Source organism: Schistosoma haematobium, chromosome 1 (genome assembly GCF_000699445.3).
Source record: "Schistosoma haematobium chromosome 1, whole genome shotgun sequence".
Lineage (NCBI taxonomy): Eukaryota > Metazoa > Platyhelminthes > Trematoda > Strigeidida > Schistosomatidae > Schistosoma > Schistosoma haematobium.
Genome location: NC_067196.1, coordinates 53,768,726 through 53,796,005, shown reverse-complemented (window position 1 = coordinate 53,796,005; position 27,280 = coordinate 53,768,726). Strand labels below are relative to the sequence as shown.

The following is a 27,280-nucleotide window of genomic DNA, read 5'->3' as shown; positions in this document are numbered from 1 at the left end:
AAACAAACAAAAGTTATTAATTGTTTAAATAGCATCATTTACATATCCATATAATTCATTGTCTTAATCTTGTACTGATGTATTGTAAATTATTCTTAATTATTCATGTTTTATGATTGTTTTCAACTTAACAAGTAATAAAATTATATTCAATGAAGCTGACAATTTTAAATTTGATAGAAATGATTAGTAATAACTACTTAAGGCTATATAGAGTTTACCATTAAACTGTATACTAATGAGATCATTATTTAATTAGTAAGAGGTGTTTTACATTAAACATAGAAGTAATTAGTATCAAAAGGGATTTTTGTGGATATTATAGTAATTTCAATAGTTGAGATGGCGGGACTCTAATTTATGAACGACCTTTGAACAAATCTTAAGTGACCTTGAGAAATATCAGCCAATCAGCAAACCGTCAGTATAGAGTAAAAATATGTCATACAAAACCAAGAAAATAAAGTGGATACACTTCTTATACGTGGTTCAAAAACTTGTCAAGGCTAGAAAGAAGTTCAGAGGTTCTAAAATCGTAATGCATGCAGTAGAGGAAATCATCCATACGACTACAGAATAGTCAGCCTCTGGAGTCATGATAAAGTCTCAAAAACTCTTTCAGCCTCGACCACATAACTTCAATATTGTTTATGTGCACTCCGGTTGTTGAGGGCACAAAATGCTACTTGTGGATAACGACAAGATGCACATAACCAAGCCTATGTAGGAGTTTGTACGCTCTCCAAACATCCGTATATATTGTAGAACCTGGCTGCAGCCAGTGTTACTGGTGCTTATATTATCCGGTTTGCGATAATTGTCGTAACGTGCCTTAGTTAGGAATTATATATGGGGTTTTCATCACGAACTGACATCAGCTATACTGCCAAAACTCTGTTTAGCCAAATGGATGGAAGGCTTTCGCGTTAAAATCCGAGATCTATTATCTTATACCTGATTGTTTCGTCCACAAATTATAGTCTCGCCGTTTTATCTGTTATAGCCTCTCAATTATCACGTTTTGTTCAAAATTCCCTGTGAACCGATCGTACGTTAGCATCAAGCATTGAAGTTGGCGCCGTAACCTTGAAATCTCTGAAACGCCTTTGATTGGCTCGTCCAAAAATTAGAGTCTCGCCATCGAGATCATGAGTCGATTGATGCTAGACCATCAAGTAATTATTTCAAAATTAAAATAATAAAAATTAAATTATGATTTTGAGTGACTATATGAATCTATTTGTTTGTTATTTGTAAGTAATATTCACCAAATATTCAAATGACTAGTTGAAGAGAGTATCATAGTATATTCTAATAATAAGATATGAGTATATATATGTATACTGATATGATGACTGTACAGAATTTATCAGTCACACATTTAGCATTACGTTATCTTTTATAATTTTAATTAATTGTTACCAGTTACCTTAACAACTTAGGTAGAGATACTAGTTATTCAATTCAATATTCCCTGACTGATGAATTTATATCATACTAAAATATTTTATCAAGATGAAAGAAAGCAGTGAAGAAAGGGAATAGTTAGAGATAAATGTTATAAGTTGAAAAATAAATCCAGAAATTATGGCATATTCATCTCAGTAATCTCAGATGGTTGAATGAGCACTACAAACGCGATAACATCATCCATGTATATACATATATATTCTTAAGTTGATTCTCTTAAGGAAATCAGATATGATTTTAATGAATAAATAAAAAGAAAATAACTCCAATAGTAATAAGAAGTAAGAATAAGCAAATTAGTTTCTTTGGCATGAGTTATCCAGTGATATCATAATGCTGATTACGTTTGCAAAAAATTTACAACGATTAAGACATCTTAAAATAATTGTATAATTATTTTAAAAAAGTATATCACTATAAGCATCAATACTATAGCCGTTAATAATTTCTTAAGATAAAAAGCTAAGTAAGCACTCAAAATTAATGCTAGTTTTATTAGTTTCAAATGGGTTAACTGACTACTAGAGAACGGTTTACAATACCTAACTATTCTTCGACAGATATTCATCAAAACTGAGAATATCAATTTCAAGCTTTTATAATTATGAAACTATTTATTTTGAAGAAACGTTCATTCTTTACAGAGTGCGTACGGTAGAGTCGAGACGAATGACCTATGCTTTTGTAGAATTTAATTTGTCCTACAGATATACTACTAGAACTGTAAACGCGATACTGACGATCATAGAGTTCTATGTGAAAGCTATAGTCAGAAAAAGGACAGCTTGGCTTTAAACTTTATCTGTTTCTGGACGTAAAAACGATTAGATTAGTACTGTAATTATGGAAATTACAGTCATTAAGTGAAACGCACAAATATACCGACTGGTGTTGCATGTCTTATCGAAATGAGTCACATTAATATAATGCGATAATAATGTCTTTCAATCAGTAGGTCACATGCAACAGGGAAAGTTTACAGACACATCATACCAGATCAACGTGGTGGGCGCTTAAACAACGATTTGATTGATTAGTTATGGACATAACTAACACCTTCGTCTTGAATCTTATTAAACCGAATTACGTTTCTATAAATAGCACTTTCTGAATATCAGTGATGAATGATAGTCTCTAGCTACTTTCAAAAGGACATGTGTCAAAGGAGATGGGGCGTTGAACCATTTATCTTGTTTGCTCGTGCTAACATTTTGTTGTCTGATACCAGTATCATCATACTGTGACAATTCGTGGTTGTATCGTGTGTAATCTGCAGTTCTTGGTCGGAATCCAGATTCGGCGAGAATATGCAACGAAAATATCACGATATTTATTTCTGTTATTGTTGTTTAAACAGTTATAATTGACATCGTGCCCATACTGTTGTATCAGTGAATGAACTTCCTGTCATTGCTGAATAAACGGATTCCTGTGTCATCGTTCGCTCACTAGTTCTGTTTCAGGAATTGAAGATAGTTGATTATGTTGTATTTTATTCTCTATAAGGACGTCAATATTCCTACCGTGAGAGCTGTGAGCGTTCTTTTAATAAAAATACACGTAATATGAACATTTTCCCTCTTACTTTCTCGACAGAACGTGTCAAAAAGTGAGATTTCAACTAGCAAAATATCATTTATATCCCGAACCTTAATACTAGTTCATATGTCTAATCTGATCATTCTTAGTGTGGATATGATTACAAGCTCAGTTTGCCGGCCATCTCGAAATTTTAAAAGTCAGTAGTAGTAAGGAAAACGAAGAAAAAAGAGTTGAAGTTTGTAGCGCTAGATTGTTGTGTCCACAGTCGACATCTAAATAATCAAATTATAATAATGTTAATCAAATATAGATCATATTTTACATCGTGTACACACTGTAGACCAACGCTCTAGGAACAGTAGTATGACGGAAGACGAATACGAAAGCGTCCCGGGAAGGTATTTTTCAAGCATCGTTTTATAGACAGACGAAAAGAAATCGATGGGAATTATATGGGAGAAATAGCGGATATGAGTCACAGATAAGAAATTATAGAATAGGTTGTGGAGATATGACTGACAAGCTTATTTTGTAAATAGTTTTTAATATTACTTGTATTTATTTTGTCAATTTCTCACTGCATGTACATTTATCATTAAATGATTGTACCTGTTGTTTAAGTAAAATGACCTTGAAGACCTTTTCCGTTGTGATACGACATAGCGTGACATATCGTTGCTGGTTAACAAATACACTGCTTCTCTCACATTCCCCGTTCTGTTTTCATTCGAGATTGAGTTAACTGAGATCTAAAACAAATATTATTTACATTCATAGACTGTGAGAGCGAATACACCATATCTTACTTTGGATTACACCACTGGGGAGTTCATTGATACATCTGGAATTACCAAGCATCTATAATTGTGGATTTATTGTACCAGATTAAAGCCGAACACGCATCATTTTGGGTGAACTTAAGTAAAGTCCCATTTTTATTGTATTTGTAACATTTAACTGATATATATTAATATTACTATTGCTTTTTATTAACATTGTTGATACTTTTTGTGTTTATATATCATCTGGTCCACCACAAGGTAACAGACATACGTGAATATAGCTAACAGGCTCACATAGTAGCAGAGGTACATAAAGAGGTCGTAAAGTACCTGATAACGTTGAAATGACGAGTTTAGTGGTCTACATAGGCGTGTGATAAGATTCATCCTATAAAACGATTTGTGATATTTTGCGGAAAACGATTACTTTGTATACCTCTAGGCACTCAGTTTTAGTCATGATCCAGTCCCTTTTCCTACATAAATGTTCTTTTTACTGTTTTCGCTTGTAAGTCCATCTGTGACATTTTGAACAACCATAAGAATTATTATTCTGTTCAATAGAACCGGTGGTTATTATCATAACACCCCAGAATTTAAGTTTCACATAGACATTTCTGTTGATTTATATGAAAATGTGAGCATTATAAAATCAAAAATAAAATAACTATAATTTGTATCAAACTCTAAGCGACAGAGGTTTTGATACTTCTGATAATTAAAGTTCATGTTTTAAAGAGTTAAGTGGGTTATAACCGTTTAGACTGACCGTCGAATATTAATATGACCGGAAGGAAACAGCATTGTAGATCAATAGTGAAGTTTAATCGAAGACAATTTGATCTAGCATATCTATATGCGTGTAGCAGGAAATAAATTCCTTCCAGTAATAGTTCTGTAAGTTCTTGACACTGGTGCTAACCTCATTATGTGGCGGAAAAAACGCTGAAAATTCATCCACAGCATTTCGTTGGAGAGTACTGTCATTTATTTTTTTCTTCTCTTTGTCGTGTAGTTAAACTTTTACTAAGATCTCTATCAACCACACTTTGTGTTCTTCAGTCTTTCTCGTCTGAGCTCTTATTATGAGACGTTGATTGAAGACTTATCTTTTTTACCTAATTTTTCTATTGCCCGTTTCCGGACTATTGACAATAAGGTCGTGTTTGACTAAGCTCAAAGTCACGGTGCAGATCAGTGTGTGACTGTTAATCTTTAACTGTCTGCTAGGGAAGATTGTTGAAATTCCTGCAGATACGTATTTGATCCCATTATGTCCGGAAAATTTTTATTGATTCTCAGGTATTGGACCCTTTGGTATTACTATTTCTTTGTTACAAAGAACCCGACTTCTACGAGCACAGCGTGAACGACACATGTGCACAATTCCTCGCAGTAGTCAAGGCACTGCCGCGCGAACTCAACAGGTACGTCACACTTAGTATGTTTACTAGTGGTGCTTCTGAACCTTACGAAACACTGAAACGATTTATCCTTAAACGCGGAGACCTTACCGATAGACAAAGCTTAGACCAACTACTTAATAACATCGACCTGCAACACGGTTCTGCGTCAGACATGTTGCAAAGAATGAGAGGTTATTGGCCGAAGAACCTTCGATGATGACCTATTCAAACAACTGTTCTTATCCAAACTTCCTCAACAGGTGTAATCTGTGCTGGACTCGTTTCAAAACAACGCCATGGACGAGCTGGCTGCATCTGCTGACCGCATCTTAGAAATCATGAAATCTTCCAATGCCGAGGATTTTCAGTCAAAGAAAAGCCTCAAACGACCCAGAATCACATTACAGAGTTATGTCATACACTTACACGTTATATTAATTTTCGTAACGACTGTAGACGGTTACACTCCTCGAAGAAACACTTCACGTAAGCGATCTATCTCTAGTCCACGAGAGACAGATAATCCCGACTGGTGCTGGTATCATAACAAGTATGGAGAGTCCTCCAGAAATTGCAGAAAACCCTGCAATTTTCCCAACTCAAAGTCGACCGACAAGATAAACAATTTGGGAAACTTCCAAGCAAGCACGCGTTAACGGCAACCGTAGCCGGCGAACACAGCCGTCTGTTATACGTCACAGACGTGACAACGAGAGTTCACTACCTCGTCGACACTGGCGCAGAAGTTAGAGTTCTTCCTGCAAATTCTAAAGACCGGCTTCACGAATCAGTTTTAAACTTACAGGCGGAAAACGGAAAGCATAACGCCATATACGGTAAAAGGTACGTTTATCTTAACGTCGGTTTACGCAAACCCATTCACTGGGTCTTCGTTGTTGCAGAGGTTTCTATGCCGATCATTGGTATGGACCTTCTACAACACCATAATCTACTCATCGATACGCGCAAACGGAGGCTAGTAGACGGAAACACTAACTTATTTGTTTGTGTAACTTCCTTTTCTGGTTGCAGATTATCCCCAGTCACAATTGATCACACGATAGACCCTTTTTATCAACCACTACTCGATAATTATCTTGGGATACAACAAACGCAACCGAAATTACCGTATGTAGCCAGCAATGTTACACATCACATCACGACTACAGGACCACCTGTATTCTCTAAAGCACGACGACTAGCTCCCGAAAAGCTAAGGTTGGTGAAAAACGAGTTCGACCACATGATAGACTTAGGTGTCATAAGACCGTCAAACAGCCCATGGGCATCTCCATTGCATATGGTTCTTAAAAAGGACAGCAACGATTGGCGTCCAACTGGTGACTATCGGCGATTGAATGTGAAAACCATTCCCGATCGTTACCCCTTGCCTCACATTCACGATTTGACAGCCACCTTGAAAGGTACAACTGTCTCTTCGAAAATCGACTTGGTTAAAGCGTATAACCAAATCCATATGGTTACTGACGATATTCCTAAAACAGCTATCATAACTCCCTTCGGACTCTATGAATTTTTGCGAATGCCTTTCGGTTTATGAAACGCTACTCAAACATTCCAAAAATTCATAGACGACGATTTTCGAGGTCTCAACTTCGTACATGCGTATGTTGACGGCTGTCTAATAGCAAACCCGACAGAGAATCGTATCTCCAGCATTTGGATCTTGTTTTCGAACGACTACAAAAACATGGCATTACTGTAAACATTCAGAAATGCCGAATCGGAACCGACTCGTTAGACTTCCTAAGACACACTATAGATGCTCAAGGCATTCGACCCCTTAGGACCAAAATGGCGGCCATTCTGGATTACCCAGAACCGACCACCGTCAAACGCTTACGAACGTTTAACGGCCTTATAAGTTTCTATAGACGATTCATACCTAAATGCGCATTACTCATGAAACCTCTTACCGACCAACTTCGTGGAAATGCAAAATCCATTAATTTCGACGACACCGCGCGAAAAGCATTCTCTACGGTTAAGGAACTTATTACTCAAGCAACAATGCTTGCTCATCAAGACTATCAAGCACTCATTAGTATCGCAGTAGACGCATCCGACTCGGCAATCGGAGGAGTCTTACAACAATGGGTAAACAACTCCTGGCAACCCTTGGCATTTTTCTTTAGAAGGTTGCTAGACACCAAATCAAGGTACAGCACATTCGATAGGGAACTCCTAGCTATGTATTGTGCTGTACGGCATTTTCAACACTACATCGAAGGCCGTGAATTCACCCTTTTCACGGACCATAAACCTCTTACCTTCTCCTTAATCTCTTCTTCAGACAAGTACTCACCTCATGAGTCTCGACAACTGCATTACATTTCGCAGTTTACTCCAGATATTCAACGCATCTCTGGAGCAAACAATGTAGTCGCAGACGCCTTATCTCGCATAACTTCCTTGAACAGTTTCCAAGGAATCGACCTTCTTAAACTCACCCAGCTTCAAAAAGAAGACACTGATCTTCAGTACGAGTTATCGTCCACAACACTTAAACTACGCATCAAACAGATGGGAACAGGTAAGGAAACCTTACTTTGTGACACATCTACAGTTAGGGATCACCCAATCGTGCCGAAACATTATCGACGCAACGTCTTCAATACGTTGCACAAACGTTGTCATCCAAGTGTTCGTGCAACCATCAAGCTTATAGCAGAACGATTTTGCTGGCCTGACATGAATAAAGACGTGGGGGAGTGGGCACTCTCCTGTGTAAGCTGCCAGAAATCTGAGGTGATTAGACACGAAAATGGCCATTAGGCCCTTTCAATATTTCCGACTCTGGTTTCGACCATACTCATCTGGATTTGGTAGGACCTCTACCAGATTCAAATGGATACTCTTATCTCTTAACCTGCGTTGACCGTTTGACTCGATGGCCAGAAGCAGTACCTACCAAGGACATCACTGCTGAAACAGTGGCCCGCGCCTTCGTCAAACGATGGGTAGCAAACTTCGGCTGCCCTTCAACTATCACTACAGATCGCGGACGTCAGTTTGAATCTGAACTTTTACGTCGTTTGACCACACTTTTAAGAATCACTCGCTTCTGAACGACTGCCTACCACCCACACGCAAACGGGTTAGTAGAACGCTTTCACCGACAACTAAAAACTTCACTATCAGCTGCAAACGTTTCACGGTGGAACAATGCTCTTTCACTCGTCTTACTGGGTATTCGCAATGCAGTGACAGCTGACATTGGATACACTGCGGCTCAACTCGTTTGTGGAACAACACTTCGACTTCCAGGGGAATTCGTGGATTCTTCATCCTCTTCAATGAACATGGATCTAACCTCCTACACGAACAGGCTTACAAACATAATGCGTTCAGTTAAACCTGCTTCCACTCGACCTCAATCAACCGATGTTTTCGTTCAACCTGACTTACGATATTGTACACACGTCCTCGTTCGTCGAGACTCATATCAACAACCTTTCGAATCAGCGTACGAAGGACCTTTCGAAGTTCTTCGACGTGAACCTAAGTACTATATAGTCGATAAGAACGGAACCAACGATAGCATCAGCATGGATTGCTTCAAAGTAGCGTATTTAGAACGAAATTCTATCCACATAGATTTTCCTTCGATACAATCGGACGACACAACTACCACACTTAAAATGCCTCAATTGACAAACAACACACACGATGATACTTCGGCAGTATCTAAAAATAATCGTGAAACAACGCGTTCTGGAAGAACAGTATGATTTCTAGAACATTTGAACAATTATTGCACGTAAGATACTAGATGACATTTTATATCGTCTCGATTTTCCTTCGTACTATATATAATTCAAAAGAAAAACCGATTTTAATATGCATGAATTTATCTTCCATTTTTTCACCCACTTTGTGGTTTTACGCGCGTAAAAGCGTGTTTCGACATGTACTAACATATTTTTTTTCCAGGACGGCTGGAAAACAGCGATGAAGTTTACGAGGAACCAAAATTTTCATTGTACTTTTTACTTTTTTACTATATTGTACTTCATGGTCCCCTATAGTAAAGAAAAACGATCGGACGCTGTTAAACCTAGCAAGCTATCAGAAGAGTGTTTTTCAACGACAAACTCGTTGAGTCTAAACTTCGGGCTGGCCACGTCTTAGGGTCATCTCTACCCCACTAGGGGGGGTAGTGATCTGTAGCGGTAATAAAACTTCAAAATAAATAGCTCTGTAGGTTTTCGACATTGGATGCTGACCACATTAGTTTTAATGGACTCAACTAGCTGAAGGAGATCGGTCATGCGTCCGCACCAGATCACGAGTGGGAACGCCGTGCACAACAACCCCTGCAATCGCTAGCCAGATTAGGTCAGACAATCCCCGATATATTGATAGCCTATCAAATATAACTTCGAACCTCCTTGCTCCTGTCTTTTGATTTCACTTGTTGGGTACGCTTCATATTAGGTGTTACTGTTTAAAGCGTTGTCAAACTCCGAATAACTGTGGCATCTTCAAGTTAGACAAAGATATTACTTACCTTCTTGCTAAAAATGTCTAAGTTCCTGCCTTGGGGGTCGTTTATCCGCTGCCAATAGACCCGAATACCTGTGGCATCTTCATTACTCCATTCCGCCTCAGTTGATTAATAGTGCCCTGTGGCCAAATACACTTACAAAGGCGTTGTAGTGCAACTGGTTCTCAATTACACGATTTTCGGAACAGAACATACGATAACTGAGAAGATTTACATTCATCATCTAACACCACGGAGAAAGCCGGGTATGGTGGATATCGTAACACAAAGTCAAGATGACATAGCTTGGCCATTCAGGCGTAGTCACTCTGAGACTTATTCCTCTTCGTATTAGATATACCATTCTAACCCTAACCTAAACATGTCTTTCAGAAAAGTTAAACGTCATATTGCTGACTGTCACGATAAAACGAATCACTATAGACAGTGATGTAACCTTCACTTTGGGATTGGGTCTATCATTTTAGCAGTCGAGATAAGTGTACTTATATCGAACTCGATTATAATCCCACAGCACCACTTCATGTTAAGAAACTAAATGAAACATGAAGAATACGTTGGAATTTTCCAAACGGTAGAATCTTTGGGCTGTAGAAGTTACCACCATATAGGTCACTGACAATATATTTCATTGGGTTTTGCATAATTACGCTCGATATATATCATAGGTCTAATATGACTAATGGAGCGCACTGTGATATCACTTTTCAACCACTCCTATTATTTCCCAACGTTTTTACCCTTAGGTTCCGAAGGCATGCAGAACGAATGACAACTCATTGTAGCCAACGATATTCTATTGGAACGGACAAATAGTTGGTTATCGCTTCCCAGAGAGTTGGAACTTTGAAATGTGGTGAGCGGGTTTAGGATAACTACGTTACGCCTAAGACTATGCTACGGGCCTACTATTCATGGGCAACCGGTTAGCTTGTTGTCGCCAAACATGGATAGAATTTCATGATGAAAGTGAAGAAGACTGCAAGAATCACCCATTACCCCGAGTTTTTGGTCACCAGAATAATGGTGCTGATTTCTCTGAAGAGGATAGTGGATTCGAAATTGAAAATCGTGAACCCTGTGTCAGTTGTACACGTATTAGCATACCTGAGAAACCTTCTGTTGCATATAATTTAACACAACACATAAGTGAACGGGAACCAGAAGGTTTGTGACCTATGGGTCACATTTATTATATTAATGCACCATAGATGTCGAGTTTGACCCATCACTTAATGCCTCACAACATACACTGTTCCTTTCCGGCATTACACCTGAATATCAGAGTAAGTGAGATATTTTTTACACTAAGACCTAGTAGTAGGATTTTCCAGGGACCTGACGGTATGTTGTAAATTTATTTATGGCTTACGCAACATCAGCCCAAATCTAGGAAAGGGGCTCCTACAACCCTTTCTATTAAACGGTGGAGTTCTTGCAGTACTATATATGTTGGGGATGGCTATCTGGCTCGTCCTGATGTGAATGACATTGTATGTAGCGTGTCAGTGGCTATTCAACTTCTTATGTGCAGTGATCTAAACAAACATTTTTCAAAGCTGTTACATAAACCGGGTGTAAATTCATGTCCTGACTTCCTTCAGGATATGTATGAAGAGGTGTATAGAAATTTTGATGAACGAGTCTACCCCATTGAGGTAAGTCTAAAAGGTCTGTCTGAATTATTTCAAAGTAAATGTGTTCAACTTCATCCAATTCCCCTTCCCATTTAAACTAGTAATTACCAGGGAAGGTAAGAAGCTCTGCAATATTTTGGTGGTAAATGTTACATAAGTTTTTGTTACTTTGTAAGTAGCCGTTTATGGTGCTATTGAAAAATCTTATGACACCTTAATAAACGAGGTAACTGAAAATGGGTCTTTGTGTAAATGTTTTTTAGCCATTCAGATTGTCGGAAAATTAGCGGCGCTTAATACTCAAGAACATATTTTTGTATTTTATGACGAATCACAATTTGAGGGCTGGTGACGCATGCTCTCTCAAACCGTTGTAATTGAAAAGCTCTCATCTGACTCAGCGGTTGTAGTGAATTTTCAGATTGCTTAGTTGTCTCGGAAAACTGACTGCACTTGGAATTTCTTATTGGCTTAAGTATTTTGGTTTAATTCAGTGGGTCTAGTTTCGATAGTGCCATACCTTGTTATACAGAATAAGTAATACTCATAACCTATTCCTTACATGTGTAGACTGGTTTTTTATGGCTTGTCACTCGTAATACACAAATACTATTTTAATATTCCATTCTAAGTGTCGTTCATATTCATAACAATATCAGTAATTCGTCCTGTTTTTAACCGATAGTCATCCATCATTTTCCTCCCCCAGACTCAGTTTTCAAGTATTACCATTGGTCTTAGTCGTTTATTCATTTGCCGTGTTTGTATTTCAGTCTCTTATATTCCTACCGCAAGCCCGATTTAGACAAGGTTCATATATACTGCTTTGACTCATTTATAAAAACGATGTAAACGTAAAATCGCCTTGGGAATTAAGGTTTATTGGTGGCACTGATTAGTCCCCATTACATGTGTCCATCGACCTTAGAAAATTTTTTAAAACACAAACCTTCTTAATTTATAAACTAGCTGAAAATCCACGTCACATCCAGGGTCAGTTAATTTCTTGTATTTGTAGAAATATAGGCTTTCCCAACTTAAAGATCTTCATTACTCTTTAGAATCCGGTAACCTATAGTTCTATCCGTTATTACTAGAGATTTTCATTTTCAAAGGAGTCAGAAGAAACGAAACAAAATTGATCTTACTGACGTTTCGCTACTCAATACTAATAGCTTTACCAAAGTATTGTAGATCACGATGTACAAAAACTGAAGTTTATCTATGGTAACTCGGTTGAAATGCTTCTGTACGAAGCAATTCTGTGTTGTCGAGTGAATAAATTGAAAAAAAACCAACGAGTTTATAAGCTGGTACATTTAACAAGTGTATGAATTATAAGAATTGCATGTAGTTGTGTGATACGGTTTTCGTACCACATCTGTGTTGACAATCCTAATTTGTGGGAAGAGGGTGTTAGAACCAGGAAAAATTTCGCCTTAGCCTCTCATTTCTATCCAGACAATTTAAATTCCACTTGATATTAAGTGTTTCTAATCCATGATTTTGTTTATGTCTTAAAGTCCATGCAAATTACTTTAATATTATTTGTTGATCTAATATTAAATGTTTATGTAAGACCGGAAATTCATTAAGTTTTTTAATTTCATTTGGATTTCTCGGTGATCAGATAGAAGCTCATCGATGTTCATGCGTTCCTATATTGATTTCTCAAGCTTTTTAATGTGTACAGGATCACATTTTGAATGTGCCATTTTGTTGATAATTAAATCGTGGATCTTCCGGTGTTTTATCTTATGCATGAACTAAATTGCTTTGTAGTGTTTGATGTGGTAGATAGTACCCTGGTCTTACTCGTCTAATTTCATCTGTGTCTGATCTTATAGAGTGACGATTGTTGTAGTCCATGGTTTCGGAGTACTTTTCAATCACGTTTAATAGCGAGGCGTTAGCAAAAAAAATCTACTTGTTTTTTTCACTCACTGGGAAATACTGGATTTTAAAAGTGATGAATATCACTTACCTAATGGCCAGGTTTTTTAAACCGTTAGATCTGAAATCGATCGGGATATTTATACTATAGAAACGTCGTTGGTTTTTATAAGAATATGTTAGTCAATAAATTTGAATGTAGTTGCTAGATGTTTAAAATCAAACGTCTATGCAATTCACATAATCTTTTTGCAGTTTACTAAAATCTCACTATTGTAGGTCCCGTCCGTAGCTGCTACATTGGCGTGGTGGTCGGGCTTGCCTGTCGTGATGACTTAACCAAGCTATATTGGCTGGAACATATGTTCCTGTAGGTTCTACCATGTCAGGCAGGTCGATTGGAGAACGGTAAGACTAAAAGCAGCAACTCAAGGTCTGAGGGCGAAGTCGTACTGCTGACTGTAGACGGGTGTGACAGCAGTAAGATGTTTCCCTCGGACAACCAGCATCTGCAGCGATGCTGCCTTCTCACAAGGAAGGAAGGGGTTAGAAAAGGTTGACCGTAAAGATGTCATACCTCACCTTACCTCACGGATTTCCGTCTCCGGCGGTAAGGCCCTTTGAAGAGCGGAGCTAACACGTTAAAAATCTCCTACAGAAAGGCCATGCGCGACCGGCCTCAAGCAGTTGTCCCTTGGACTCTGAGGTCACGCTCCCAGGTCGTTAAGACGAACACTAATCCAACTTTCTTTCCAGGTTCCTCAGGAAATACCCTTCCACGATGTGGGCAGCCGGGAAGTGATATCAGCCCTCATGCACGTAACAACACGCGAGACCAAGTTGGTCACATTCGAATCATTCCTACGCCTCTTAATAACTCTCTTATCTCCACGACTAACCCTTCTCACGTCCCTTTATCGCCTTGCACCGCTAGTGCGAACGATTCGAGTACGCGGAACGTTATTCCTGGTCTCCTGAAACCACGTTCCAAACTACATCTAGGAGCTTATAACGTTCGAATATTGTGCCAAATTGGACATCAGGCTTCCTTAGCTAGAACTTTAGAATCTTGTGCCATCGATGTGTACTGCGTCTCCGAAACGCGCATACAGGATCCGAGTAGCGTCATTCATTTGACCTCACCATGTCAAAACATAGAACCGAATTGATTCACTCTTCGTGTATCTGGAAGCCCTGATGCTGTTTCCCGTGGTCTCGCTGGCGTAGGTATAGCATTGAGTCCTAGGGCAGAACTAGTTCTCTTAGACTGGATCCCAATAGACAGTCGTTTGTGCACTGCCCAACTAAACGGAACAGTAAGGACTCGGAAAGATGGGGACACTTGTCGTTGCCTCTTCGTCGTTTCTGCTTATTCTCCCACTGACTGGATCGCAGATGATGTAAAAGATGAGTTTTACAGAAAGCCTTCCTACCTTCTCCGAAAAGCTGGGCGCTCTGATGTAGCAATAGTGGCTGGTGACTTTAGTGCTCAAGTAGGTAAACTAAGCGAAAGGGAAAGACACCTGGGTGGATCTTATAGCGTCGTGGCTAAAAGAACAGATAATGTCGACTGTCTGTTGCAGCTATGCTCAGATAACCGCATGTTTCTTGCTAATACGGAAAAATAACCCATTGTGTCTTTGAATAAGAAAAAGAGAATTCAGCGAAGAAAATTTTCTTTTCGACGAAATCATTTACTTAAGCTGTACGTTCTTATACAATTTTCCATATAACTATTTTTTTTATTTCAACACATAGATAATGGTACAAAGAGGCACCAAATACATGTGCGCCACACAAATCTCATTCGATATGTGTGAGGGCTATGATACTGCCCGGGTGCCCAGACCGAAGCAGGTGGTTTTCTTAAGGGGCCACTCCCCGAGCCTTTGACCTAATGGTCTGATCCACAAGGCAGTGGAGCATCGTAAGGAGATGCAGTCCCATGGAAGCCGGTGACCAGCAATTGGTTCATACGCCATTTGTTCCCGCAGGATACTGGAGCCCATGTGCACCATTGGTTTGTGATCCGGTTAAAGCGCCGGACATTCGCTTTTCGTCCTCTCATTTTCGTAAACAACACCCCCGCCACGAGAAGGCAGTGAGTAGGACTTCCCTGGCAGAGCTTAAGTAAATGATTTTGTCGAAAAGAAAAATTTCTTCGCTGAATTCTCTTTTTCATAAAAAAAAACATCTTTTGACATGGCGACCCTCGAATTCGTCCCAACGTTGGACCCAAATAGATCACATCCCTACCAGCCACTGTGAAGTGTGATGGATAAACGAACTCATGAATGATAAAGTGAAACGCCTATTAACTTTCTTTGACCTTGTATGACTATGTCTTGCTTATTCACCAATCACAATTTTTATGTTCATTATAAAACAATATTCGCCTTGTTGACTTATTTTTCCTATCATCTAGTTACTATTCGGTATGTTATTTATGTCTCTGTTTTTCCCTGTGTAAATAAACTGTACTGTTTATTTTGTACACTAACGGTGTTAATTTATGATTTAGAAACAGATAAGGTTTATCAAACCAAATAGCTTACTTGTTCTGACTTGGGCTAAACCAAGGCTCTGTGCTCGACAGTCTAGAGAATAGCTTAGAGTTACACCTGTAGGAAATTGCTTCCTACAGCCACCGATGGAAGGGCTCGATAGAAGACTGTCGCTCGTTCTGGAACACATGCTTAGATTCAGATCATGCTCTAGTGCTAGCGCGTGTTTGTCTGCGTCTCATTGGATGTAGGAAAGACGCTTCAAGAATACCTCTTAGGGTCCTACTTAATGATAGCCAAGCTAAGAATATATTCCAAATATCTTAACATAATGTAAAATTACCTGCATATTATCATTCTTGCACCTATCTTATTATACATTAATGACTGTTTTCGTTTGCTTTTTGTTTAGCACCTCGTGTATGATGAAGATGCAAATACCAATACTATAAATGATTGGAAATCTTCAACAGCCTATCATATTCGACAGTTTCTGCGTCGTCTTTTCAGCACAGCCCTATTGGGACCCGAATGTGCTATTGTAGCCCTTGTAGGTGACTGCTTTAACTTCGGAAACGCTTTTTATGCAGTAAATGTACATTCATTCTCGCATGAAGATTTCGGCTTTTATCAGACCTAATATTTCGGATAGTACTGAAGTCCCATAGATCGATTTTTCAATGTCAAAGCTTTCATTGGTTTTTAGACAGGATCAGTATCAACTTACAGAAGTTAACATTTTAATGCTTTTATACATAGTTGAATACTCACTCGTCATTTGTTTACCTATATATAAATAGTTTTCCATACAGATTTTATTACTTTTTATAATGTACTGAAAGTTGCAGTACACTCAAAGCAACAACTTCAAAAGTCGATCTAAGCACGACGCCATCATATTTGAGTTAGGAGCATGTACTACCTTTCGTTTCCTAGGTACTGATTACGTCAGACTCAAGCACTCGATAATAGGATGTTGAATAGAAAGTTTAAATTGTTATTGCACGTGAAATGTGTAGATACAAGTTTATTGCTTTCGTCGAGTTTTATTTTAGCTTAGTATGATCTGGATTTTCATAAATTAGTACCTAGTTTCTTCAGTAAAATATTGAGTATTTCTGGTTTTATATGAAGGCTGACACTATAATCCTTATCTTTTTCACTTTATTTGCTTCAGATGTGAGGCACTAGTCATTACCAGATGTCCAGATAAAAATGGGATTAATATGCTTACTTGGCTTCAAGATATAACATTCTTTTTATTTCTTTTGACTGTCTTTGATTCGAGTATTTTTATATTTTCATAAACATGCACTCTGTTCTAGAATATTTTGTCACAAATATTTTATAGTCTTTTAGTTTATACCTGAGGAATGACTTAGTAAATTTCATCAGTTCATTTGTTTTTGTCATTCACACCATGACTGTTTGGATAGTTAAAATATAATAATTAACATTATTTAAATTTAAGAATTAAAACCTTAGCTTTATGACTATTATAACCATTCTTATTTTTATTTAATTAGATATTTCTTGAACGACTTATACTTGGAGCCGAAGTGGCTATGACATCATGGACATGGCGTCGTCAACTTTTAGCTTGTGTTCTTCTTGCTAGCAAAGTTTTAGATGATCAGGCTGTATGGAATATTGACTATTGCCAAATTCTCCGGGATATCCATGTTGAGGATTTGTAAGTTCAGTAATAAGGAAGGTGATCATATTAAATTAGTAGTTCTAAATCCCACAGTTCTGACATTTTAAAATCTTTCCTTTCAGTATCAAATGTATTATAATTTTTGGTAGGGACTTTATCAGTATTCCAAATGCCTCTATAATGAACCCTTACTTATCATCGTCGTCCTTGTCTATATATGCCTTCGTGTTAAATTATGTTTATGCGACAGTGTATTAACTTTAGCTAGAATTAATTATTATGTTTAAGGTAACTTACCGAATAAATTTATGTTCACAGCATTGATTCACACTGATTATGTGAAGGTTAGTGGTATTACTCGGCTACTTAAAATGGAGTAAGTGTAGCGCTGTTAGAACTTGCTACCTAGCAGTTGAAAATAGAGCGCTTCAACCACTAAGCGACCACTTAGTCTGTCGTTAATGTCATGGCATTGTAATTGTTTAGCATTAAGACTAAAAACTGGATATATAGATACATTCTACAATAAAAACATTGTTTTGGAATACAGATTTCCCTATATTCTCTTAGTGTAGTTGGATCTGGATGTATCTGACTAATCCTGTTAATTTAGTTTATTTTTATTCATTTCCCTTTTCTGTCTATTTTCGCTTATTCTAGTCAGGATTAAAAGGTCGTCTTCAATGGCGAAACAGTCATATTTTTATGTTTGAAAGTTTTTTGCCTTATACATTACTGTATGAACGTGGATATTCATGTAAACATCGCAGCAAATAATAGTTTCAGTGCAGCAGTATGATAGGAGGTTGAAGAAAATCCACAGGAAGCCCTTAATATAAATATCAAGCTAGTTGTTACTTGTTAGCAAGAGATGTTGGGATACTAGAAGAGACTGATACTTTGGACGCCATATCTTGCAGTATCTCTTAAAGAGGTGTTGTATTTAAACATTCAACCACTCGATATCAAAACTTAGTCTTTAGGTCCTCGAGTCACTTACAGTAGTGGTTATATTGTAACGGTATTTGTATAATTTCATCAGCACCAGACTAGAAAAATATGGAGTTGACTACTTATCAACGATCAATTAGTTTAAATATTTCAACCTTAAGGGAAGTCAATCACAACCTGGATAGCTCAAGGGTAACGTATATTAATGATAACAGATGATATGGTCTCAAATTTCGTAGAAAGTATCAAATAACTCCAGATTTACAATACTTCTTGATGGGTGACAACTGGCCCTTTATCTACATTTAAGGTTTCCCCTTGACTACCTTCAGATAACTAACGAAAGCTTACTACACTCGACCCCGAATCATTTAGACTAATGATCACATTGGAACTTGATCGGCAGGTTTCAATCAGGATTAAGGACTAGGCGAAACATGACATTAGTTACCACTTGGTAATCATTCACTGTAGAACTTACATAGCTTGTGTCGTTGCTCCTTTAAGAATGGCATCAAACCTTTCTATTTTTTCCATTGTATACATTACTTGATATTTATATACACTTAACAGAACTTACAGAGTAGTACATGGCCGTAAAAATTGAGGGTGGATGTTACAGACACTAATGCAGAGGAGATATTGATACGAAGGCAGTCCCTAACTCGCACATTCGTATCCGTGCACAAAAAATGTGAAAAGCTGTCTTTTCTGGAGAACTTATACTATGCTAGAAGATGCTAAACCTTGTTACAAAATTATCCTATACCAAGTGAATGATAAGGACTGAAAAATATGCTTTAAGAAACAGTTATATTCTTATAGATGAACTTTTCAGAGTCCTATGAGGTCACTTTTTCTGAAGGTTGTAGTTTTCATTAATTCAAATGTCCAAGATTGTATATTTTTACTTACTGATTTAGAAAGTTCTTGCAACTAAAATCATCTCATTTAAATATTTAAAAACAGGAATGCTTTGGAACGACACACATTAAGACTGTTACGGTTTAATATCAATGTACCATTTGGAGTATATGCCAGATATTATTTTGACTTGTTAACCGTTGGGGAGAGCGCTGGAGTCGCAAATCAAGCTGTTAAACGAAAACGTTTAACTCCTGAAAGAGCACGCAACTTCCGAATATTACCTACTAATTTGGAAATATGTACATCGGACAAAACATTATTAGATAGAGGATTTCTTTTTGACTTACCTTCTTTCACAAAATCAGAAGTATTGTGCAATAAGAAAGAGAAACAAAAGCGTATTACTATTCAGAAATCAACAGAAGTTAAATGCTACAAAGACGGTAATCATAAAAAGTTCATTAAAACTCCTTTTTTAAGTCGAAATCAGGCAACTAACCATGAAATTAACTTGTCCAACCCAAAGTTTGATCTTATGCTTGATCATGTAACAGTTCCTGTTGATATTAATTATCAGTCTTTCAATAATGTAATTTCCGATGAATCGTTGGTTCCAATCCACCTAGATGAAGAAACTGATTTTGTAAATTCTACTCCCCCAACTTATTCAAAGTTAAGAGATTTTACTTGTCAGTCGAAACAATCAAAGACAAAGTACTTCTACACAGACCAAGAGCCTTCTAACCAGTTTCATCCCTTATTATTATCATCATCTTTGAATTATCAAAAAGAAACAGTTCCTTGCACGAAGCTTCTGATCAACTCCTCCTGTAAGCCTTTCCAAACGTCAGCTTGTGTTCGGAATTTTAATCCACCTTGTTCCTTAAATGAAGCAACAGGTGTAGATCCCAATAATGTAACCGATTCTCGTATGGGAACAGAGTTTATGCGATCTCTTATGGGTGGCGATGTAGCTTATTCCTTATTACGCGATTCTGGATTATATTGATTAGCTATGGTTTAATATATTTGCTTTTAATATTATTTGTGCTATTGTTATTAACGCTTATAGTGAGGAACTTTCTACTAAAATTCTGGCTATTTTGTATTTGTGTGCATTTATTTATTTGCCTTTATCACTAAAACTACTTCTATTTTTACTCAGTTTTATTTTTATTTCATACTGTTTTCTTAACATGCTATTATTAATAATTTCATTCTTCCCATATGGATGTTAAACATTTTTGAGTCTCTTAATCAAATTCCCCATATATATATACTGTCAATCTAGTCTCTTCTGTATATTCAACAATCTGCAATATTCGAATACAACGATTGTGTTTCCATTACGATTATTAGCAGTAGTATTAGTGACAGGAATTTTATAACTCTACTATAAGTTGGTATTTTCTTATGTTTCATTTTGTGAGTTTTTCGTACGATGGTTATATATATATATATACTTTATAAAGAATTGTATGTTTAGTATTTTGGATTCCTCTCATTCGTTTACTACGTATTTACACATGTATAATTGTTGTATTTTCCTCAGATAAGTATTCCTTCTTGTATTTATCATTTGACAGATATATGAATAAATCAAGTTTATTATAGGTATCATATTTATACAGGAAATGATTAACAATGTACATTTTTTGATTAAATAAAAAGTAAACATGTGTATGATTTCTAGCTATCAGCAATAGTTTTTATGAGCGTTACTACTTGGATTATATCTACTAACTGCATCACTCTTCAGTAATCACCGATGTTTGGACGTATCTCTTACTAGTGAGTAAAGTTAATACAAGAAACAGTGGATTTTTCACCGCTCCACAGGCCTGGCGTTTGTTAGTCAACCGAAGGACGAGTTTAATATACAACAGTGCACTTCACATTACTTTACAGCTGTAAAATATTGTCTGAAGATTCACGATACTGCCCAACATACTGGTAATTGAGATACGTTCTGAGACTTCCTGGTTAGTGGGGCGGTAGTCATTTTCTGTTCTAGATGTTCAGTGATATCACTGAAAGTATCACGGTCCTGTTAATTTTTTATCCGCTTATAAGCTTTTAGCTTTGTGTAATTCTGATTTCTCACTAACATTCGTCCGTCAAACCTATACTATAAATGTTTGAGTTTTACTACAATTCAGGTCTTGATAAGCCATCCTTTGGTCTTCATCTTATTATCTTTCACTATCCCAATCTCTAAAAAGTTACATTTACCAAACCTGTTTTATGATTCCACTTTGAGTCTTCACAAGCCAACAACCTATTTTATTACTTAATTACACCTGTTACTCCCAATGGAGCATAGGCCGCCGACCAGCACTCTCCAACCCATTCTGTCCCGGGCCTTCTTTTCTAGTTCCATCCAATTGTTATTCATTTTTCTCATGTCCGTCTCCATTTCTCGGCGTAATGTGTTCTTTGGTCTTCCTGTTCTCACTTACCCTTGAGGATTCCATGTGAGAGCATACCTTGTGACGCAGTTGGGTGCTTTCCTTAATGTTTACCCTATCCACTTCCAGCACTTCTTCCTGATTTCTTCTTCCGCTGGAATCTGGTTTGTTCTCTCCCATATTAGGTTGTTGTTGACAGTGTCCGACCAATAAATCAGAAGTATTTTGCGTAGACAACTGTTAATGAACACTTGTATCTTCTGGATGATGACCTTCGTAGTTCTCCAAGTTTCCGCCCCATACATTAGAATTGTCTTAACATTTTTATTGAAATTTCTGACTTTGGTGTTGGTTGACAGTTGCTTTGAGTTCCAGATGTTCTTCAGTTGTAAATATCCTGCTCTTGCTTTACCGATCCGCGCCATCACATCTGCACCAGATCCACCGTGTTAATCAATGATGCTGCCCAAATATGTAAAGGTTTTTACATCTTCCAAATCTTCTCTGTCAATTGTGATTGGATTGGTGCCAGCTGTGTTGAATCGGAGAATCTTGCTTTCCCCTTTGTGTATATTGAGACCTACTGCTGCTACACTGGTCATCTTCGCCTGCATTTGTTGTTGCGTGTGCTATAGAAGAGCCAGATCATCTGCGAAGTCTAGATCGTCCAGCTGCATCCTATCTCTCCACTGTATTCTGTGCTTCCCTTCAGATTTTGACGTCTTCATGATCCAGTCGATCACCAGGAGAAAGAGAAAGGGTGAGAGTAAGCAACCCTGCCTGACACCGGTCTTTACTTCGAACGAGTTTGTCAACTGTCCTCCATGCACGATTTTGCAGTGTAATCCATCATAGGAATTCTGTATTATATTGACTATCTTCTGAGGTACGCCGTAGTGTCGAAGAAGCTTCCATAATGTCATTCTGTCAAATGCTTTCTCGTGATCAATGGAGTTGATGTATAGTGATGAATTCCATTCAATTGATTGTTCCACAATGATCCGTAGAGTTGCGATTTGGTCTGTACACGATCTATCCTTACGGAATCCTGCCTGTTGGTCACGAAGTTGGGCGTCTACGCAGTTCTTCATCCTGTTTAACAATACCCTGTTGAAGACTTCTCCCGGTATTGAGTGAAGAGTGTTGCCCCTGTAGTTATCACAGTTTCTGAGATCGCCATTCTTTGGTATATTGACCAGAAGTCATTTTTCCCAGTCTGTTGGTACATGTTCCTCATCCCAAATCTTATTGAAGAGAATATGGGGTACCTTTGCAGTTACTGCTACGTCTGCTTTCAGTGCCTCTGCTGGAATGTTGTCTGGTCCTGTTGCTTTGCCACTCTTGATTTACCTGGTGGCCATGCTAATCTCCTCAATTGTTGGTGGGTCAGCATTGTTTGGGAGGTCCGTGGTTGCTGCTTCGATATTGGGTGGGTTCAGTGGAGCTGGTCGATTCAAGAGTTCTTTGAAGTGTTCTACCCACCTGTTTTGTTGCTCTTCAATGTTGGTGATTACCTCGCCTTCTTTGATTTTCACTGGTCGTTCTGGTTTACGGTGATTTCCACACAGTTTCTTTGTTGTTTCATACAGTTGCTTCATGTTTCCTTCTCTTGCAGCCTTTTATGCCGTCATTGCTAAATCTTCCACATATTTACGTTTGTCAGTTATAATGCTTCTATTCACTTGCTTGTTTACTTCTATGTATTCAGCTTGTGCCTTGCCTTTGATGCCCTTGTTCGGCTGGTATTGATTTCTGCCTTCTTGTTCCTCCTCTCTTGAATCTTATCCAGTGTATCAACAGTGGTCCATTCCTTGTGATAGTGGTTCTTGTGGCCCAGAACCTCATGACATGTTGAAGTGACTGCTTCTTTTGTCCCTTTCCAGTTGCTCTTCATATTAGTTCCTTCTCCATTGAGTATATCATGAAAGACCTGAACTTTATTGCTGAGGGCTATCTTGAATTTGTTGAGTTTATCAGTATCCCGAAGAAAGGACGTATTAAACTTTTGTGATATTGTCTGCCCCGTTGTGCAGTGCTTCTTGAGTTTCAATTTCACCTAGGTGATCAGCAAGTGATGATCTGACGCTATATCGGCTCCTCTCTTGTTTCTCACGTCTCCGGTCTCCCACATTGTACGAGCATTCCGTGTACCTAAATAAATGGTTGCTCTGGTTGTCAGGATGGGTATCGGCCTCGTGACGTCCGAAGAAACTCGGCCTTCATCATGAGGCGTCATCACTCTTCTAAATGAAGAACCTCTGATTCCCAGGGCAGAGTTCAAATTGTTTGAATATTTTTTTTTGATTGGCGATTTTTAACGAGTTTTCTACGCGACGGAGTCGCTAACTCCATGCTCAACCCTCCTCCTTTATCCGGGCTGGGGACTGCACTAGCCTCCGGTGGGGCTCCGGGCGGATTTAACGTATTATATATAGAATAGTGAATTGTTTAGAAAAGATAAAAGTCCTGTGTTAAAAAAGCATTTAGCGTAGCGTTTCGACTAAGGGCTTCATCAGACCTCATTGTAATGCATGCAGTGTTTTTTAAGTCCATAAAGGAGGGAACTAATCAAGATGATTCATGTATTAGTGACAAAGTGCATTTGTGATCTTTTATTGTTTACAGTTCCTTGTGTATTTGCAGCTACGTTTTGTGTCGGTCTTGCAACGTATTTTATATTCACTACCGTTACTTACTTTATTTGGGAACACGATGTAGCCTCGTAATAGACAGGCTTATGTTAACTCAAGCGTTACGGTGTATAATCATGAAATAATCGAATAATTTTTATGGTCCTTAGAAAGCGATATCTTTCGATCCCGTTAGTCCATATATGAAATTATGTTCATATTCAATCTGCTTTATTTTTATATATTAATTGTACATCTTATATCAATCTCGATCGTCTGGTTCCCTCTACTTGCTCCTTGATACCGAATGCACCGTGGCTTTATAACTTCTACTTTGTTGGTTATGGGATTGTCTGCATATATAATAATCATGTCGCGAATTTCAGGGCACCCCACCTCGTGAAGTTTCTGTTTCTTCTAGTTCTTAAAATGCTTTGCTTTCTGTGCAACAGTGTGAAAGCTTCGTAAATTACTACAACGAAATGGGAATATATTGTCGCTGGACGTCAATTCAGAATCCAATATATTCGCTACGGGTTTGTACAGATCGTTTTAAATCTTTGTGCCTGTATATGATTGCTTTGCTACAGTTTCCGGTATTCGGTCGTAGTTAATAAGGAGCATTTTGCGAGACGTCCGCCTTGTTATAAATCACCATATGCTTGGATTTTTGATAGATTATTACATCACTGTTGGTGCTAGTTTTTTTTAAGTATTTAATCACAAGTGCCATTGTATAAACTCATCGTATAGCTCTGCTAGATTTGTTACTGTTCCCAAGTCTGGTTAAGTGAGTAGGATTGGACATAGAGTTAGCAATCATATGCTGCAGAAAGCATTTTTGCTAAAAAAACGTTAATTAAGTGTTGTGAGATCTTCGTTTAGAAGAAGTCTGACACCTAGTGGTGTAAGCCGAAATTTCTATGAAGTCACGCGTTCGATGCTTTTTCTAACAAACAGAACAATATGGGTACAAGGAATATCCGGGCACTTTTGGAGACAGGTAGGATCAATCGTACAGCTATGTTAATGAGGAGATAACTTTATGGTTGTAAGAGTAAGTGAAACACAATGAAATAAAGCTAGAGAGAAAAGGATAGATTCGGAAGAGATGCTGATGTACTCCGTACATGAAGAAAAAATGCTCCACAAGTGCAAGAAGCTACTCTGATACTGCCCTGAGAAGCTATCGGAAGGGCATTTCATGTATCGAAATCATCTGAGCGCGCTTCAAAACAAAGGTGAGGGATCCTAATAGATGTTTCTCAGTGCTATGCACTCATCGATGACAGAAATGAAGAAGATAAATGTCAGTTCTATGAGAGGCCAAATCGTGACTGGATAACACTAAACACGAAGATATCTTGGGATGACATGGACTGACTGGAAGTAACAAAAAAGAATGGTGACAGATTTTCAAAGCCATGTGCAATCAACAAATTGGTTATAGGGTGGCCATATTTCCACAAAAATGCATTCATAAATTTGCATGGATCACACCAATGATTGCCAGATAGAACATATTTTCATCAGAGAAAAATTCCCAGAGCCAATGAACGACGTGAGAACCAGTATAAGAGCTGACATAGCTTCAGGTCACCGCCCGACGATAGGCTGTTGAAGATTTCCAATCATTTATAGTATTGGTATTTGCATCTTCATCATACACGAGGTGCTAAACAAAAAGCAAACGAAAACAGTCATTAATGTATAATAAGATAGGTGCAAGAATGATAATATGCAGGTAATTTTACATTGTATTACGATATTTGAACTATGACAGTGAGTAGACCATTTTACATAACAAATGGTTTAAAATATTTTTATCTCTGCGGTACTCTGAGACCATACTCTAAAAAGATATTGAGACTAGTCTTGGTGACCGAATTTATAATACCGCTAGATTGGATGCTCAACCTTCGTCAACACAATGGCGTGCTTGAGAAAATCGACGTCATACGGAATTTATAAGACGGACCACATGGCAAGGTCATACACGGAGAACAGTTGACAGATGCACTTCAAGTGAGGACCGTGGTCAGAAAAGGTTGCATACTCTCGCCCCTATCCTTAATTCTGGTGGTTGACTGGATTATGAAGACCATATCTGAGGGAAAGCACGAAATGCAATGGACAACATGCATGCAACTAGACGAGTTGGAATCCACAGATCCCTTAACTCTTTTATTTCATTACCACGACTGAACTCATATCAAGAAAAGCAGTGTAGCAGCAGCCTCTGCATCAGTAGGCCTCAACAGACACAAGAGAAAACAACATCCTCAAACACAACACGGAGGATATCAATCAACCCAACCACACTTCATGAAGAAACTCCGAGAGAGGTGGAAACTTTCACGCACCTAACCAGGCAGCACCATTGATGAACAAGGAGGACCTTATGCAGATGCTGAGGTAGGATTGGCAAAACAAGGGCAGCATCTCTTCGGTTGAACAACATATGGAACTCAAAACAACCGTCAACCAATATCAATGTCAGAATCTTCAGTGCGAACGTCAAATGGTCCTGCTTTACAGAGCTGGAACTTGGAGAATTACCATAACCATCATCATAATGGTACAAGTATATATAAAAAATTGTTTACAAAAGAAACCGAATGACAGGATAACATGAACAGCGATCTACTGTTGGATAGAACAAACCAGCTTCCAGATGATGGGTCAATTCGGGAAAGACGTCGGAGGTAATGGATGGTACATCATCAAACTGAATCACGAGGCAAGCACTGGAATCGTGGAGGTCGAAAGGAAACAGGAAGACCTAAGAACACATTGCGTCTGGATTTGGAAGTAGACATGAAAATAAAGGATAGCAACCGGGAAAGTCAGAGTTTGACGGAGAATGCTGTTGGGAGGCCTGCGCTATTGTACGAGGGTAAACAGGCTTAAGTATATCTGGATACTCAGAGTGTACAATAGAGACTAGTTTATGTTATATCAGAAACTGAATTTTAAGATTGTAGAATCTTACGCAACGCTATAAT

At 38.0% G+C, this 27,280-nt stretch overlaps 1 protein-coding gene across 2 annotated transcripts; it reads left to right on the top strand.

Annotated features, from left to right (window-relative positions):
• Positions 1-10,586: 10,586 nt before the first annotated feature.
• CCNYL1_1 (Cyclin Y) lies at positions 10,587-20,936 on the top strand. Of its 2 annotated transcripts, XM_051209068.1 has the most exons (7): positions 10,587-10,895; positions 10,940-11,014; positions 11,047-11,072; positions 11,111-11,386; positions 16,175-16,312; positions 17,289-17,455; positions 19,340-20,866. In XM_051209068.1, the coding sequence occupies exons 1-7, from the start codon at positions 10,643-10,645 to the stop codon at positions 20,244-20,246; spliced, it is 1,842 nt and encodes a 613-aa protein (XP_051074489.1). In that variant the 5' UTR covers positions 10,587-10,642; the 3' UTR covers positions 20,247-20,866. The 2 variants fall into 2 exon arrangements, with proteins under 2 accessions (XP_051074489.1, XP_051074488.1); XM_051209069.1 differs by having other exon boundaries at positions 11,050-11,386; positions 19,340-20,936.
• The last annotated feature ends 6,344 nt before the right edge of the window (positions 20,937-27,280 follow it).

Coding starts and splice junctions, on each gene's coding strand:
- CCNYL1_1 (XM_051209068.1), top strand. CDS start 10,643: ATGGGCAACCGGTTAGCTTGTTGTCGCCAAACATGGATAGAATTTCAT. Junction 11,015..11,046: donor CATTACACCTGAATATCAGA/GTAAGTGAGATA, acceptor ACTAAGACCTAG/TAGTAGGATTTTCCAGGGAC. Junction 11,387..16,174: donor AACGAGTCTACCCCATTGAG/GTAAGTCTAAAA, acceptor CTTTTTGTTTAG/CACCTCGTGTATGATGAAGA.